We start from the raw sequence: 16,223 nt of genomic DNA on the forward strand, positions 1-16,223 counted from the left end.
AAAAAGCGATCGTCGATTTTTCATTTTCATTTTTTTTTTATTATTTCAAAAAAAAATATATATAAATATTATCAATTATTTAGAAATTTTTTTTTTTTTCCTTATGACTGAGACTAAAATTTTATTTGCTTTATCAACGATTTTTTAACGAATTAATTTGTTTAGTATGGAACACGATGACACCAGCGACTCCCAGGACAAGTTTGATAATCATAAAGATGATAACTTTTCATCTTCAGTAGGATACAAGAGAAAGTCATATTATAGAGTACAAAGAGATGAAATAACTCGTTATTCAAAAAATCAAGTCAGTAATGTCTCAAACTCTATTTATACCGTGAGAAACCGAAGAAAATTTGAAATTACAGATGATAAAAATGACAATATCAGCAACACCCAGATAAAGGATAATTATGAAAAAAGTGACTTTTCTTCTTCTGGGTGTGTTAATAAGAAGAAAGAGCCCAAGTTTTATGGGGGACAAATAGACGAAATCACTCGATATCCGAAAAATAAAAATAGTCAAAATCTACCTATGTACGAAGGCAACCGAAAGAAATTAGACAATATGGGAGACTCCTCCATGGATGAGAATGATGATTATGAAGAACAAATAGATGAAACCACTCGATATCTGAAAAATAAAGATCGTCAAAATCTACCTATGTACGGAGGTAACCGAAGGAAATTAGGCAATATGAACGACTCCTCCCAGGATGAGAATGATGATTATGAAGAACAAATAGATGAAACCTCCCGATATCAGAAAAATAATAATAGTCAAAATCTACCTATGCATAACGGTAACAAAAAGAATTTGGATAACACAAGTGATTCCTCCCAGGATGATTATGATGAACAAGCAGATGAAACTACTAGATATCCAATTAATCAAAATAACAAAAATAAGTCTATGCATGGAGGTAACCGAAAAAAACTAGGCAATATGAACGACTCCTCCCAGGATGAGAATGATGACCATGAAGAACAAATAGATGAAACCACTCGATATCCGAAAAATAGAAATAGTCAAAATCTACCTATGCACGGAGGTAACCGAAAAAAATTAGGCAATATGAACGACTCCTCCCAGGATGGGAATGATGATTATGAAGAACAAATAGATGAAACAGCTAGATATCCAAAAAATAAAAATAACCAAAATCAGTCTAAGCATAGAGATTACCGCAGGAAATTAGACAATATGGGTGGTTCTTCCCAGGATGAGAATGATGATTATGAAGTACAAATAGATGAAATCACTCGATATCTGAAAAATAAAAATAGTCAAAATCTACCTATGTACGCAGGTAACCAAAGGAAATTAGACAATATGAACGACTCCTCCCAGGATGAGAATGATGATTATGAAGAACAAATTGATGAAACTACTAGATATCCAAAAGATAAAAACAATCAAAATCTGTCTATGCATGGAGGTAACCAAAAGAAGTTAGATAACAATAGTGACTCCTCCCAAGATGAGAATGATGAATATAAAGAGAGTGACTTTTTATCTTCAGGTCATGCTAATAAGAAAAAAGAACGGGAGCTTTATTATGAAGAACAAATAGATGAGACCACTAGATATTCAAAAAATAAAAATAATCAAAATCTATTTATACAAAGCGATAATCGAAGGAAATTAGATGATAACAATGTTTGCGATTCCCAAAATAGTCAAAATTTAACTAGAGATAATAGAGATAATTATAGCGGTAATAGTCAAGGAAAAAATCGGAAACCAAATAATAGTAGTTCCATATGGCCTAACTTGACTACCATGCCTGGCATGATTAATAGATGGATGCCTGGTAGTAGCAAAGACGAAGATGAGATCAAAGTTATTTTCCATGTTCATTTTCCGGAAGGTATTGATAAAGTTGGAAACCCTGTAGTTCTTGGTAATGTAAAAGAATTAGGATCTTGGAAAAGTCCTATTGTAAAACTTAGTCCACAAAATCGAACATATTGGCGATCCAGTCCAGTTATTATATCATTATCTTCTGTAAGAGGCGAAATTCAATATAAATATGCTATTCACACACCAAAACCTGTTTTTCGCGGAAAAGAAAAAATTGAATTTGAAGGGGTTAATTACGGAGACAATCGCATATTAAATATTAAGAGAAATGACCAATTTGATATTTTCAAAAGCAATCATCAATTACCTCGTTTATCTTATATACACGACTTTGCATTTGTGGATTACATTTATAATTCTATAAATGCTGACAACCTTAAAGCTAAAGTTATGGAATACCAACACTTATTAACTCTTCACAATGATTATACAAACCGTGCGTCAAATCTCGATTTCATTGCCGATCGCATTGATGTAGAAAACAAAGATAAACGACTTTTCTTATGTTTTCTCTTAGGACATTATACTTCAAGAAGACGAGGTTCACTTTATGAATTACAGAATAAATTTCAATCTGGTTTGTTGCTTGATGCACTTGAAGACTATAAACAAGATACTTTACCTTCAAACATCAAAAATCAGATGTCTAGTGCCATTATAATTTTAATTCAGCATAATGCTTTTCAGATGCAATTTGATTGGCTCATTATTTTTACAATTGCATCTGAAGTTGACCCTAATTTTTCTTTCATTGACCATTTAAAATCTTTAAAATATTCTAATGACAAATTAGTAAAATTTATTCAAGGAATTGAAATTATCAAATCTTATATTGATGGCATTGAACCTGAATTCTATATTAAGGTTGCGAAGGTAAATTTTAATATAATTATTGTGTCAATTTTACTTACAATATATCTTTTTTAAAAAAAAATTATTTCTTTACAGTGGTTAATTCAATTGTGTCACAATTTGGATCATCTTTTTGTACTTTGGAATGATATTCTCTTACATAGCAGCGAACTTGACAAAAGTATTTTTAAGTACTTTATTGAACAAATTCGAGAAAGTATCTCTTGTGATGATGCTGTTGCTTTAGAAAATAATTTTAAAAGACTCAAAAGAGATTATCGTCAAGATGTATCTGAAGTTTTCCGGTCTCGTACATTATTTTTACTTGAAGGTTCAAACAGAGATTGGACAAATGAAAATATCACTGCTATTAACAACCTTCTTCATGAGGATAACCTAAACTGGGGCAGAGAGGAAGTTATTCGATCATTAGATTTAACATCTCAGTCAAATACCTTGGAATTATTAAATATATTTCCTGTAATTTTAGATAATTGGTTTCGTAATAATTTTTCCGACACTAAAGAAAAAAAGATACCAAAAATATGCATGACTTGGTTTAAAAATCTTTTAAACAAACTTGACACGGGTACAAGCACAAGAAATAGAAAAGAAAACAACATTGTGTTTTCAGTATTTTTACATTTAGAACGCTTATACCCATTGCTTGGTAATCGAAAAAATGTTTGGCAAAGTTTAACAACTACTGCTATTGATAGAGTTAGAGTATGCTCGGAATCTCAAATATTTGGCGCGACAAAGTTTATAGTACAGATAAAAGAACAAGATATTAGAACGTTATTTTTAGATTTGATAAACGAAATGCTGAATAAGGCCGTACAACAAATTGATGATCAACTAATAAATAAAATTTATACAATATGCAATTGCAAAGGAAAGACTTTGGAAGTCCCAAACACGTAAGTTCTTTAAAAAATTTGATCTTTTTGTTAAATACAATTTACTTATATATAAATATATATTTATTTATTTATTAATTTATAATTATTAGAGTGAGCGAAGAAATTTTGTATCATATCATTACTAGATTACAAAACCAATCATCCGCATCTGATCCTTCGGAACATCATTTAAATATTCTAAGAGCAAGTCAATTTTGGAGCATTATATTACGTTCTACTGGAAATGTTACAAAACTTCATTCAAATCCATTTGTTCAACGTGTTAAAAAGTCTATCAATGACCTTGGCGGATTACTCCGTGAAAAGAAGATTGATATACAATTGTTACAACAACTCTTAGAGTTTTCTGATGAAATATTATTTCGACACTTCGATGCAGCTGTTTCTAAAAAGAAAGCCATAGTTGATGTGATTGTATCTCGAGATGAAATTGCAGAACTTAGAAAGCTTTGTGGCAACTTTCAACTTCAACTTGATATACTTTTCAAGTTTTATAACGAATTTTGTCCAATTTCTCAAGTAACAGATGTGGATGATTACATTCAAGACGTAAAGAAACATATGGCCAGTTCAAATAAAGTGACGTTGAGAGAAGTGTTATCACCAGATTATTGGGCGTTCCATGAAAAAACTTTGATCATTTCAAGACGTTGCTACAAATATATTCAATCTCGATCTTTTCGAAATATTTTTGAAGATTGTATCAAGAAAGACACTGCCGCAACAAATGTAGACTACATAGCGCAAAAATTAATACCAGCTGTTTTTAAAGAATACGATACTTACTGTGAACAATTTAAGAAATGGGAAAAACTCGAAGTTTCATATGCATCTTTGTTCTGGCATAATGTTACAGATATTAATATGGAACTTGATTTAATGGGTTATAAAGGCTATAAGAACCAAGAGTTTCTACAAACCATTAACCATCTTTCAAAAATTCCTCATTGGATTAACCGACTTGAGGAGTTAGACACAGTTGTAAAGCTTTTTAAAATAGCACAAGATGATTGGTTAATTAAATCACTTAAATTTTTAAGTGACGGACATTTGAAACTCAATCAAATAAATGGGTTTTTCAATTATCTTAATGAAAATATTTCCAATGTTGATCAAGAATGTTGGAAGTTGATAAAAGAGCTATCAAATGCTGATGGTTTTATAAGTTTTTTAGAAGAAATTGCCGAACACGATATTAAAGATTTGATAAATGATGAGGATGACCATTCGGATGAAAGATTGGTTCAAGAGGATACAGTTTCATCACTTATTCAAGTCAAGCAAATTTTATTGCCATTTATGAATAAGAATAAAAAAGATGATATCGCTAGTTTTTTAGCTTCACTATCAAATATTATAAAAAAGAATCCTACTTTAGAGGAGAAGATTGCATTATGTAACGGTTGTCATATAGCGTTACGAAATATATATAAGAACATTCCAGATCGTGGCGAAGTAACTAAGGAAAAAATCAAAAATGCCGTACTTAATGGGAGTTATACTTTTGGAAGTGATGAAAAAGATGACAAGTGTTTTGTTTTATTAAATTATACCTCTAGAACTTCTAAATCAAAGGTGTTGATGACATATAATATGAATGAAATTTTGGATTTACGTGAACGAGCCAGCCTTTTAATTGCAAAACGGCCAAAACCTAAGATAAGCGTCAACAATAAAGATGAGGAAATTTCTAAAAAAAATATTTTGGATGAATTTACTGTCCAAGTCGATATTGCGCAAGAAATTATCAAAGTAGTATCCGTGTTAATGCAATTGGGACATTTTGATTACAAAATGTTCGAATATGAATTAATGGGAACAGATAAAATGAAAGATTATTTAAAATTCTTAAAGAATGAGCTCAAAAACTGGTAAATATATTATTTTCCCTTCCTTCAGAGCATAATATATAAATGAAAGATTATAACAAACTTCATTTCTTACCAATTGCAGGCAAACAATAGTTGATCACGCACAAGAACAGTGTTATTATTTAACATTCTTCCCTGCTCGTCATATTTTAGCATTCTATGATTATTTCACATCGGAAAAACCAGATAAAGAAAATGAAGAAGAATGTAAAACATTGGTTAGATTTGTGAACAACAAAGCTAAATTACCATCTCGTAAGGATATTCAAGGAATTTCACGTGGATCTAAAGATTATCGCAAGATTCTATGCGAGATTGGAAATGAATTAGAAAAAATTTTTAAAAGTATTCCAAAACAATCACGCGGCGGACTTAAAGCTGCTGAGGTTTCCGGACAACGCACAACGCTGAATATTATTAAAAAGGGTAAATTATTTATTGCTGCTTGTGCTGACAAAACAAGAGTTCCAAACATTATTATGTCATTATATGTCAATAATGGGAATTATCCAGAACCGTGGCAACTCTTAATATGTACTACTTCAACTACTATGGAGGAATTGACTATCTTCATAAAAAGAAGTTTCTTTGCATCAAACAATGGATATGAAAATCACTTATTTTGTATTGCAAATTTAGAATTATTAGACTTTGAACTACAATATTATTTAGTTAATCAAATTAGATCAATGCGAGATCAAAAAGATTTTCTTCTAGCGCTTATTTGTTACAGAGAAAATGGAATTCAACATTACATTTTGGATCAATTTTCTTCAGATGTCGTTGAAACCAACGGATTAAATAATGAATCTATGAGAGGAATTTATAAGGAATTGTGTAAGAATGTTATATGTATTTCTTCCGACTTATCGGGACAAGGCAAAACTGAATGGATTAAAGAAGTTAGTTTCAATAAAAAGAGATTCCCACGTAGCTTTTTAATAAGCGATGATATGGAATTTGGCAGACTTGTACGTCAATTTAAAGAATGTAAACTCCAACCAATAGAAAGTTTACATATCAATATAGTATCATCTAACTTTCCTAGAGACGTCAATATGTTTTTATTTGAATTATTAACTTTGGGTATAGTCTCTACTAATGTTAATATAGCTTACCTACCTCTTTCAGAAACACCTATATATATATTTATCGAAATAGCTTCAACTACTGAACAATATTTACTTAATTCTCTTCCTATGGCAGGATATTTATTGTCCAAACATTTAACTTGGGATATTGAAAGTTTGAAGATCTCTCAAGAAATTACTAGTCCAATTCAGATTACTTGTAATTATTTGAATTTATTAGATTTTGATGAGATAGATGCAAAAGAAATCCTTTTCCGGACAGATAATGCAATTAAAGAACCGTTACCAGTGGAACGTTGTCAAAACCTTATTAAGAAATATTTTTTTAACGAAAACAACAAAGATATTTCCTCATTTAGATTTGTTGAAATATTTGTTAATGTTCTAGCAGATCAATTAGTTCGATTTTCATCAAGTTTATTCTTTACAGTAGATAATCTGAGATTAATGGTAAAAGAAACTACTAATATTAGAAAACTCATATTAAAAACATTAGTGGATGGTTCAAAAGATTTTGCAACTAGATCTATTAAAACAAAAGAGGCACAGTTGGAATCTACAAATGCTGAAGATGAAAACATTCGTCTTGGTACAATTGTTCAATGGGACGACTCAAATCATCTTATAGTATTTTTCAATTCTCAAACTCCTGATACAATAACTACCTTATATCGTGACAGAACTAAAATTCACGAAAATGTTAAGACTTTATTAAAAAGTCAAGTAATTGGAGATAAAACAAAATGGGAGTTAGATGATTATAATTCGATGTCTACATATGCTCTATTTATGAAATTGGAATATTTAGCGCGAAAATCGACGGAAAAATTAAATATTCCTGAATACGCTTTATCTAGTGATAACCTAATAAAAATGGCCTTAATTCTTTTAAGAGCACGTGCGAATATTCCAGTTATAGTTTGTGGTGAAGCAGGCTGTGGCAAGGTGATTATGTTTTGTTGTTATTTATTTTCATTATCACTTTTTTTAAATATTCTACTTGAATTTTATATCTTTTATAGACAAGTTTGATTACCTATTTAGCTATGATGGTTGAAGTTCAATTCCAGGCTCTTAATCTTCATGCCGGAATTGATGAAAAAACTATTATGATGTTTATGGATAATTCTTTGGAAAAAGCAGAAAAAGGCGAGATTTGGCTATTCTTTGATGAGATCAATACTTGCAATTATATAGGTCTACTTGCTGATTTAATATCTCATCGAATGTTCAATGGAAAATTAATACACCCAAATATTCGTTTATTCTCTGCCTGCAATCCCTACCGCCTTCGTACAAAATCCCAAAGTGTGGCTGGTTTAACAAATAGGGTTAAAAAATTTGAAGAACGAAGTAATCTTGTTTATCAAGTCAAACCACTTCCTGATCAAATTTTAGATTATGTTTGGGACTATGGTATTCTAAAACCAAAAGATGAATATAGATATATTCAAATTATGGTAGAAAAAGAACTGAAAAATTTAGCACATCCCGTATTTGCGGAACTTTTATTTGCTTCTCAAAATTTTATTCGAAAAGTTGAAGAACCATATAATGTGAGTCTACGTGATGTCAAGCGAGCTATAAGATTGGTGGTATTCTTTTATAAATCTCTTCAAAATCGTCCTGCTTACAGAAATGGACATGTATATCCACCACCTGGAAATCCAACCATATTGACTAGATCTTATGTTCTAGCACTTAGTATTTGTTATCATTCTCGATTATATGAACAAGATTTACGTAGACAATATCGTTATGAAATGGGACAAATATTACACAATCACAAAGCATTTGTAGGAGAAAATATGATTGCTAAAATTATTCGTGAAGAACAGGAGGATTATATTAAGAGGATGCGATGTCCACCTAATACAGCATATAACGAAGCTTTATTAGAAAATGTTTTAGTTATGATCGTATGCATCTTGACAAGAATCCCTCTGTTCCTTATAGGAGCACCAGGCTCTTCAAAATCTTTATCAATTCGTCTTATAAGCTCAAATTTACGTGGAACCGATTCATATGATAAATATTTTAGGGAATTACCACAGATTAATTTAATTCCACATCAAGGTTCTTCATCTTCAACTTCTGATGGTATTATCAAAGTTTTTGATAAAGCGAATAGGTTTCAGGAAACAACTTCCACTCAATTTCCTGTTATTAGTGTTGTTTTACTTGATGAAGGTAGTTTCGTTTATATTTAATATATTACTAAGTTTTTCGCATTATTTATTATTTATAATATTTTCTGTTTGTCATAATTTTCTTTTTTCATGTGTCATTCTATAGTTGGTTTGGCTGAAACAAGTCCTTACAATCCATTAAATGTGCTTCACTCTTTGCTTGAACCAAGTTATCCAGCCACAGGGCCAACTGTTTCAGTGATAGGAATATCTAATTGGCGCTTAGATAACAGTAAAAGTAGTCGTGCACTGCTTGTTCAGAGGTACATTTTAAATAACAATCGTTGTATTATTTACAATTTTATTATATACACTTATAATTTTTCTTACGTTTTTTTGCAGACCACAATTTGATTTGGATGATTTAGTTGATACAGCTGAACATTTATTAAAAAAAAGAGTTATGAGATCTCAAAGGGTGGCTTTAAGACCTTTTGCTAAAGCATATTTGAATTATGAAAAACATGGACAATCTTTGCCTAATTTCCACGGTCTTCGTGATTATTATGCGTTGATTAAGCGACTTTCATTATGTGAAATGACTCCAGAGAATATTCAAATAGCATTAGCTCATAATTTTGGAGGAACAGAGAATCATGTCAAATTATGTGAAAAGTATTTTGGATATGTTCTAAAGATATTTAATAATTATAGGCCATGGTTATATAAACAAATTCCAATTGAACAATTAATCGCCTCAAATTTAGATGATTCTGATGCACGTCATTTAATGGTTATCGGTAAAAGTGATTCAATTGTAAATTTATTGACTTATCAGTTAAGAATGAGAGACTTGGATCCTGTTGTTATTTTAGGATCTCAATTTCCCGATGATCGTGATGATTATTATTATAATGTTTTGAGGAGAATCATGGTAATAATTTATAAGAAATATTCTTTCTTTATCCATATTATGTATAAACATAATTTTATGATTTTAGATGTGCGTTGAAACTGGTAGACCATTGATTCTAACAGACTTGGAAATAATTTATGGTAATTCTTTTTTTATCTGTCAACTTAAGTGTAATACTTATTTATATTAAATGATTTTTTATATTTCAATAGGGAGTCTTTATAATTTATGGAATCAAAATTATATCGCTGTGGGAAGTGAAGATAATGTCAAATACTTTACAAGAGTTGCACTTGGAGCATATGCTAATCCTATGCTGTAAGTAAATTTATTAAATATATCGTATATATTTATTATTTTATTTTAAGTATTTTAAATAATAATGAATTTTAGTTACGTTTCTCCGAATTTTAAATGTATTCTTGCCATGGATGAGAAGAATATGGCTTCAGCTGATCCTTCACTTCTTAATAGGTTTGAAAAGCAAAAACTGTCAATAAATGACACTCTTAATGATAAACAAAAATTACTTGTTGAAAATTTAGGTGATTGGGCAAGAAAAATGTCAACTTTGATTGGAGTTAATCCAATAACTCAATTACGTAATAAATTCACCCAGAAGAATCTATTCATTGGATTTGATGATGAAACCTTACAAAGTTTAATTATTGACATCACAAAGAATAATCCAGAAGCAGATAATGATGAAATTTTAGAAAAATGCAAGGAATGTTTAATTGCAACAGCATCCTTTGACGGAGTTGTAAGAGCCGAACAATCAGCTTTAGAAAGAGACGAAGTTGATCGATGGAAGCAGGTTTATTTCCGAAAACAGCATCACAATAGTCTTTATGATTATTTTGCTAATCAAAAAGATGCGTTATCAGATCCTAATGGACATTTAGTGATTATAAATACATTTTCTAATATCAATACGGATGTTAAATCTTGTTTACAAGAACTTGCAAGTTGTCAAGTAGATAAATTGTCGATTTTCAAAACTGAAGCTCAGCTTTCAAATCGGGTTAGTCAAAGCAATAATTTAATAAGTTAATACATGCTTTCTTAGGTAACTTATTACAACTCCATACTTATAGGTAAAACACTTCTGGTCAGAATCAACCGATCAAATGTTAATTCTTCAATGTGATTTAACTACCGTTAATACTGGATGTATTAAACTAGCCAAATTCATTATTGAACAATTTCGAAATGAATATATATCAAAGAGAGATCAAATGGAGCGGGAAATGCCTACGAAGCATGCATGTATCATTCTTCATATTCATCGAGATCAGGAATCCACTTTTACATCTTTTAATTTCATGTGCGGTTGGAAACAAATGACTATTGAAACATTATCAGGAAATGACGTTCCTACATCAGGTCTCCTAAATGGATCGTTAACTCGTATTGTTAATTCTATTTATCCATTCGAAAAAATTTTACAACAAGAACTCTTATGGTGTTTATCGTGTATGAAATATCCATCGAACGACAAGTCAATCAATCATAGAAAGTAAGTGACATTGTTTATTTTTATGATATTTAATAATTACATTTATTAAGAATTTTTTTTTTTGCGTAAAATTATTTTTTAGGACATTAAACGAAAATATTCTAAAATATCCATATTTTATTGAATGTTTGAAAAAAAGAGTTCTTGAATGGGTTGAAGAAAATTCTACAAGTGACTGGCAATATAAGATAGCATCAAATAAACAAAATTTATATCCATACCCTTCATTTTCTGCAGCACAAGAAGCTCACGTTAGAACACTTTTTAGAAAACCGATAGCGCGGATTTTATGCGCTTTAGAAAGGTTATCGGCGATAAAAACATTTTTCTATGTTTCTGATCAAACAAAGTCAAACAAAGTAAACTATGAGAAATTACTTAAATTTTGGGAACAAATTTTTATGGATAACAAAATTGTCAAAATTGATGATATACCAAATCCAAAACCTGATGGATATAATATGCCGGCGGAAAGTTTACTCGATCTTGAATTTCCTTTTTCATTTTATTATATGAAACAAATTGATAGTTTTAAAAGACATTATGAAGAAGAAATATTGATATTACAAAGGGATGATGACAAAATTGACGACGAAACCAATGAACTTTACGATTATGTGATTGAAGATCATTTGAAAGGTTTCAAAAATAACCTTTTTACGTCAATTACGCAATTAAAAGATTCCCCTCTTGAATGGGAATGGGCTTCAGAACTATATTTTAATGACTTTGTTACTGTTATTGCATCAAAAGATGCAAAAGATGGTGAGAAAAAAAATAAAAAAATGTTAGCATATATCTTAAAGTTACTTATTGGTGCTGATAAAATACGACAACCAATTTCCGTCCACGCATATTGGTGGAAAAATGCTAACGAAGTTTTGGCTCAATTACAATTAGTTCAAATGTCTCCAATAATTATTAAAAATATTGAAATTCAAGGAAATTCTATTGTAAGAGGAAGTCTAGAAAAATATCTAGTTAAAGAAGTGACTAAACTAATGTTACAGCGAATTTGTGGAAATTTTGAAGGCGCAGAAAATGCTCATTTGATCGATAAATGGCAACATGATGTTACAAAAGTATTATCTCTTGTTAATAAGATAACACGAGCAAAGAATTTACCGGATTTTCAGTTGTTACGTATTGTAAACGATCTAGTTGCGACGAAAACAATTCCTTTAGAAAGTATTAGAGAAATTGTTCAACTTGGATTAAGTTTAGACGAGCAAGAAGTTCTCTCTGAGAAATTTATCAACGCTGTATTTGGTAAGCTAGATAAACTAGAACAAAATGAGAAAAATATAATTCCAAAAAGAACATTTATCATGAGATGCCTTGCGTTGATTCCTATCGAATCAGATGTTCTACTAAGTTTTTATAAAAAATTATTCTCAAATGAACCTTTTCCATTAATGGGTGCAATCATTGAAAGGATATTTATTAAAGAGAACGTAGAAAATGAGGGCATATTCTTTACAATACTTACAGATTTCGAAGAAGCTGTAAGACAATCTGCTCGGTTAAATCTTATTAATAAATGTTTAGGAGATTTGGATACAAACATGGCTACTTTATGTTGTGATACCATTGAACAAAGTTTCTTTATGAATAAGAAATTGGAAAATTTAGCAGCTTTTTTTGGACTGGCTCTTGAAGCTTTACATAAACAAGGAAGACCATCATTACAAAAAATAACTTCAGTTGCGTTGCTTAAAGAATTCGTTCGCCGATTCTGGGATAGTTTTCTTCCGAAAGATCCTCTTGTATTTGACAAAGCAGATCAAAACAATTTTGATAATGAAATAATTAATCAAATCAATAATATTTTGACTTTTTCTCATCCTTTGATTCATTCTCTTAAAATTTATTTTTTAAGAGATTTATGTCGGAGAGGTTTTTCAATTGATGACATTAAAAGATTTTGTGAAGCTCAAAAAAATTTTTTACCGTGGCTTAAGACTTTCAACTGGGAAGATATTAATGAAAATCGGTTATCTTTTAATCCATATTGTAATATGCCTGAATATAATGAAACAGAAGACAGTTTTATAACCTTCTATAGTATAGGAAATAAAGCACCTTTCCAAACATTTGTACAAAAAATGAAGCAAAATATGACTACAACAGCAAAATTATCTTTCATGGGACTCTTATTTGTACGGCTTCATGCTTTAAGAGCTTCAAGAGAATGGCGACATTCAGAAGTGCAATCAGCTGATTTATTAACCAAAGAACTTGCTGGAATGAACATATCGAATGTATTTAAAAGAATTGCAACAAATATCTTGTCGAATAACCAACCTTTACTTCGAATTTACAATTCAGGAATTGATAATACCGAGTTGATTTTAAAATCTGTTATTGCACATATTATCGCTTATCATGCGTCTCTTGAACCGAATTCATCTCCACTTGCAACGTATTTACACAATCTACAAAATTGTCAGAACTCGTTTATATTAACATGTGTTTGTGACCAACAATCTGCAGATTTTAATTTAATTTTGAACGCCATGGGCACAAGTTTTTATTCCTGTATTTGCGGTTATAGATACTTCATTGGAGAATGTGGCAAACCTGTGGCTACTGGTAGTTGCCCGGATTGTGGAAAAATGATCGGTGGATCTGATCATGTACCAGTAGCTGGAAACAATAGCATTCAAATTCAACCTCTTGCTATAAATTTTAAAGCAGGATACATTGGTGAACTAGTCAATCAAAATATGAATGTTATCGTCAGAAGTCTACGACCTGTAGCATATCGTATTTTGCATTTAATTGTTCATGCTCTTATTGGAGCATCTGAACCTCCAACTGCCCTTGCTTTCCTTCGAAAAAATAATCAAACTGCTACTGATTCTGAAACATATTGTATGAACCATATTCGAAATGATTGGGAAATTCTGAAGAGACTCCTTTATTGCTCAGATGATGTATATATCTTTTTATTATTATTATTATTTTCTTTATAATCTATTTAATAAAATAGCTAACTAAAACAAAATTTTATTATCTTAATCAGAATTTGGCGTTGATATTCCATTCTCTAATTTCCTTAATGATGGAAAGACCTCCCATTCCGAATCAAACGACATATCCTGAACGCATAAACTGGGAGACATCATTTCAAGATAAATATGTTACACCTCTAACTACGAATATAACGGCGACGGCAACTAATTATCGTATGAAGTTAAACGAAGCTCTAACAAAAAATAAAAAAAATAACATAATTGAATGTGAAATTAATCAGACTTTAGTTATGGATAAACAATATCGAAGTGAGAATTTACCAAATTTATGGAGAACGATTGGAATAATTAATTTCGATAGTTTTCGTGCTTATTATATGAGCGATTTGACAAGGATCAACGACTATCCATTTCTCTCTGTATTTTTCAAACATTCTAAACAAATAGAATTACTCAAATATCTTTTACCTATCATAAAATTTGTTCAAATTTTGAATGCCAAACTTGGATATCAATTATTAAGACAAACGGCAAAAAATATGAATTTTAGACAATTTATAGAAAAGGAATCCAATGATGGTAGAAATGAAGAAATTTTCAATAATTTGAATACCGCTTTTAATGATTTTAAACTTGGTTGGAATACAGTAATACCTTTTGTAAATCGATATCAATGTCATGAACTTCCCAATGAAAAACCAGTCATGGGTTATAATCTTCCAGTTATTTTTGGTTTAGTGGAACCGAGAGATGCAGGAATTTTCTTATGCGCTATTTTAGATTATTTGGTTGACTTGCAAAACCAGTTCCTACAAGAAGTTATATTAATTCCACCTGGAACTTGTAAATCTCTCAAGTTTTTAGATGAAATTACATTTGATATCGAACTAGCAATTTTGAAAACAGAACCAGTTATACCCAATGGATATTGCCTTCAATCTCTACGCCTTGATCATGTTCGTTCTGGAAATATTATAAATTTTGCTTGGAATGATGAGATTCTTGCATATAGTCAAAGAAATTTAGCAATTGCAAGAGGAGAAGATATTATATATGATCTGACAAAGATTGAAACGGAATTGGCAAATATTCTAGTTTTCGAGAAAGTTTATATAGAAACTCTACCAGATTCACAATTATATCTTGAAACTTTCCCGTATCACATGGAGCTATTTCAAGGATGTATGAGAATTCTTAGTGATATTAAGAACTTAATAACCCAAGAGCCTATCCCAATCGAAAAAATGAATTCATTAGGCTTTTCTAAAAATTCCCGTTTAGAATACGCTTCAAAATCAACTATAGGTAACTCGTCAGAAATTTTGTCATCATTGGAAATACTTCTATGTTTCGTCAAGCGTACAGCAGTTGGAAATGGCGACAGATCCATTAAGGAATTTGTTTTACAATGGATGAAACTATCATCATTATATGAACATAGAGAATTCTCTAAAATTTTAGACATTGATTTAAGACTTAAACATTTGGTGTCCTTATATGAGCTCGTCGAAGAACAAGTTGCCGATGTTAAAATTAAATATATTCATGAAAAATATCAGGAAAAACTTTCAACGGATATGGAGGTTGCAATAACGGAATCTATAGGTTTTGAGCAGAAAACTACAACGAAAAAAGTTATACAAGCAGAAACATTCGCATTAGCTTTAAAACGATTCATGTTACGATTTTTAACTTTAGAGAATCAAAAAGAAACGGATCCATTAAAAATTTATTTACAAGATGGTTCATTAAATTTTTGGCCTTCAACAGTTCCAGAGGAACTTGTTGATGAATTGTTTCCAGAAAATTTATTGGTAGCTAATACATATAATGCTTATACATTCACAATGAAAAAGATTGAGGTAAGAAAATTTATAAACATATATTTAAATTTTAATTATTTTTAAATTAAAATAATAATTTTGTATATTAATAATTTCTTAAGCAAACGATGAAAAAACAAGTATATGTCGCTAAAAATAGAATCAATGATCTAACAAACCTAAACCAAACGGAACCTACAGATAGTATAAATACGTCAAGAAGACCAAGAAATGGCCGACTTAAATTTGATGCGATGTAG

General features: G+C 30.4%; 1 protein-coding gene across 1 annotated transcript; it reads left to right on the forward strand.

Annotated features, from left to right (window-relative positions):
- Positions 1 to 166: 166 nt before the first annotated feature.
- OCT59_024440 (uncharacterized protein) lies at positions 167 to 16,223 on the forward strand (the record flags this gene model as incomplete). Its single annotated transcript, XM_066135433.1, has 15 exons — positions 167 to 2,251; positions 2,552 to 2,737; positions 3,107 to 3,636; positions 3,729 to 5,510; positions 5,593 to 7,546; positions 7,624 to 8,791; positions 8,897 to 9,053; positions 9,133 to 9,664; positions 9,732 to 9,786; positions 9,859 to 9,964; positions 10,040 to 10,670; positions 10,744 to 11,165; positions 11,248 to 14,101; positions 14,191 to 16,002; positions 16,086 to 16,223. The coding sequence occupies 15 exons, from the start codon at positions 167 to 169 to the stop codon at positions 16,221 to 16,223; spliced, it is 14,412 nt and encodes a 4,803-aa protein (XP_065991456.1).

Source organism: Rhizophagus irregularis, chromosome 4 (assembly GCF_026210795.1).
Source record: "Rhizophagus irregularis chromosome 4, complete sequence".
In the NCBI taxonomy this organism is placed as follows: domain Eukaryota; kingdom Fungi; phylum Glomeromycota; class Glomeromycetes; order Glomerales; family Glomeraceae; genus Rhizophagus; species Rhizophagus irregularis.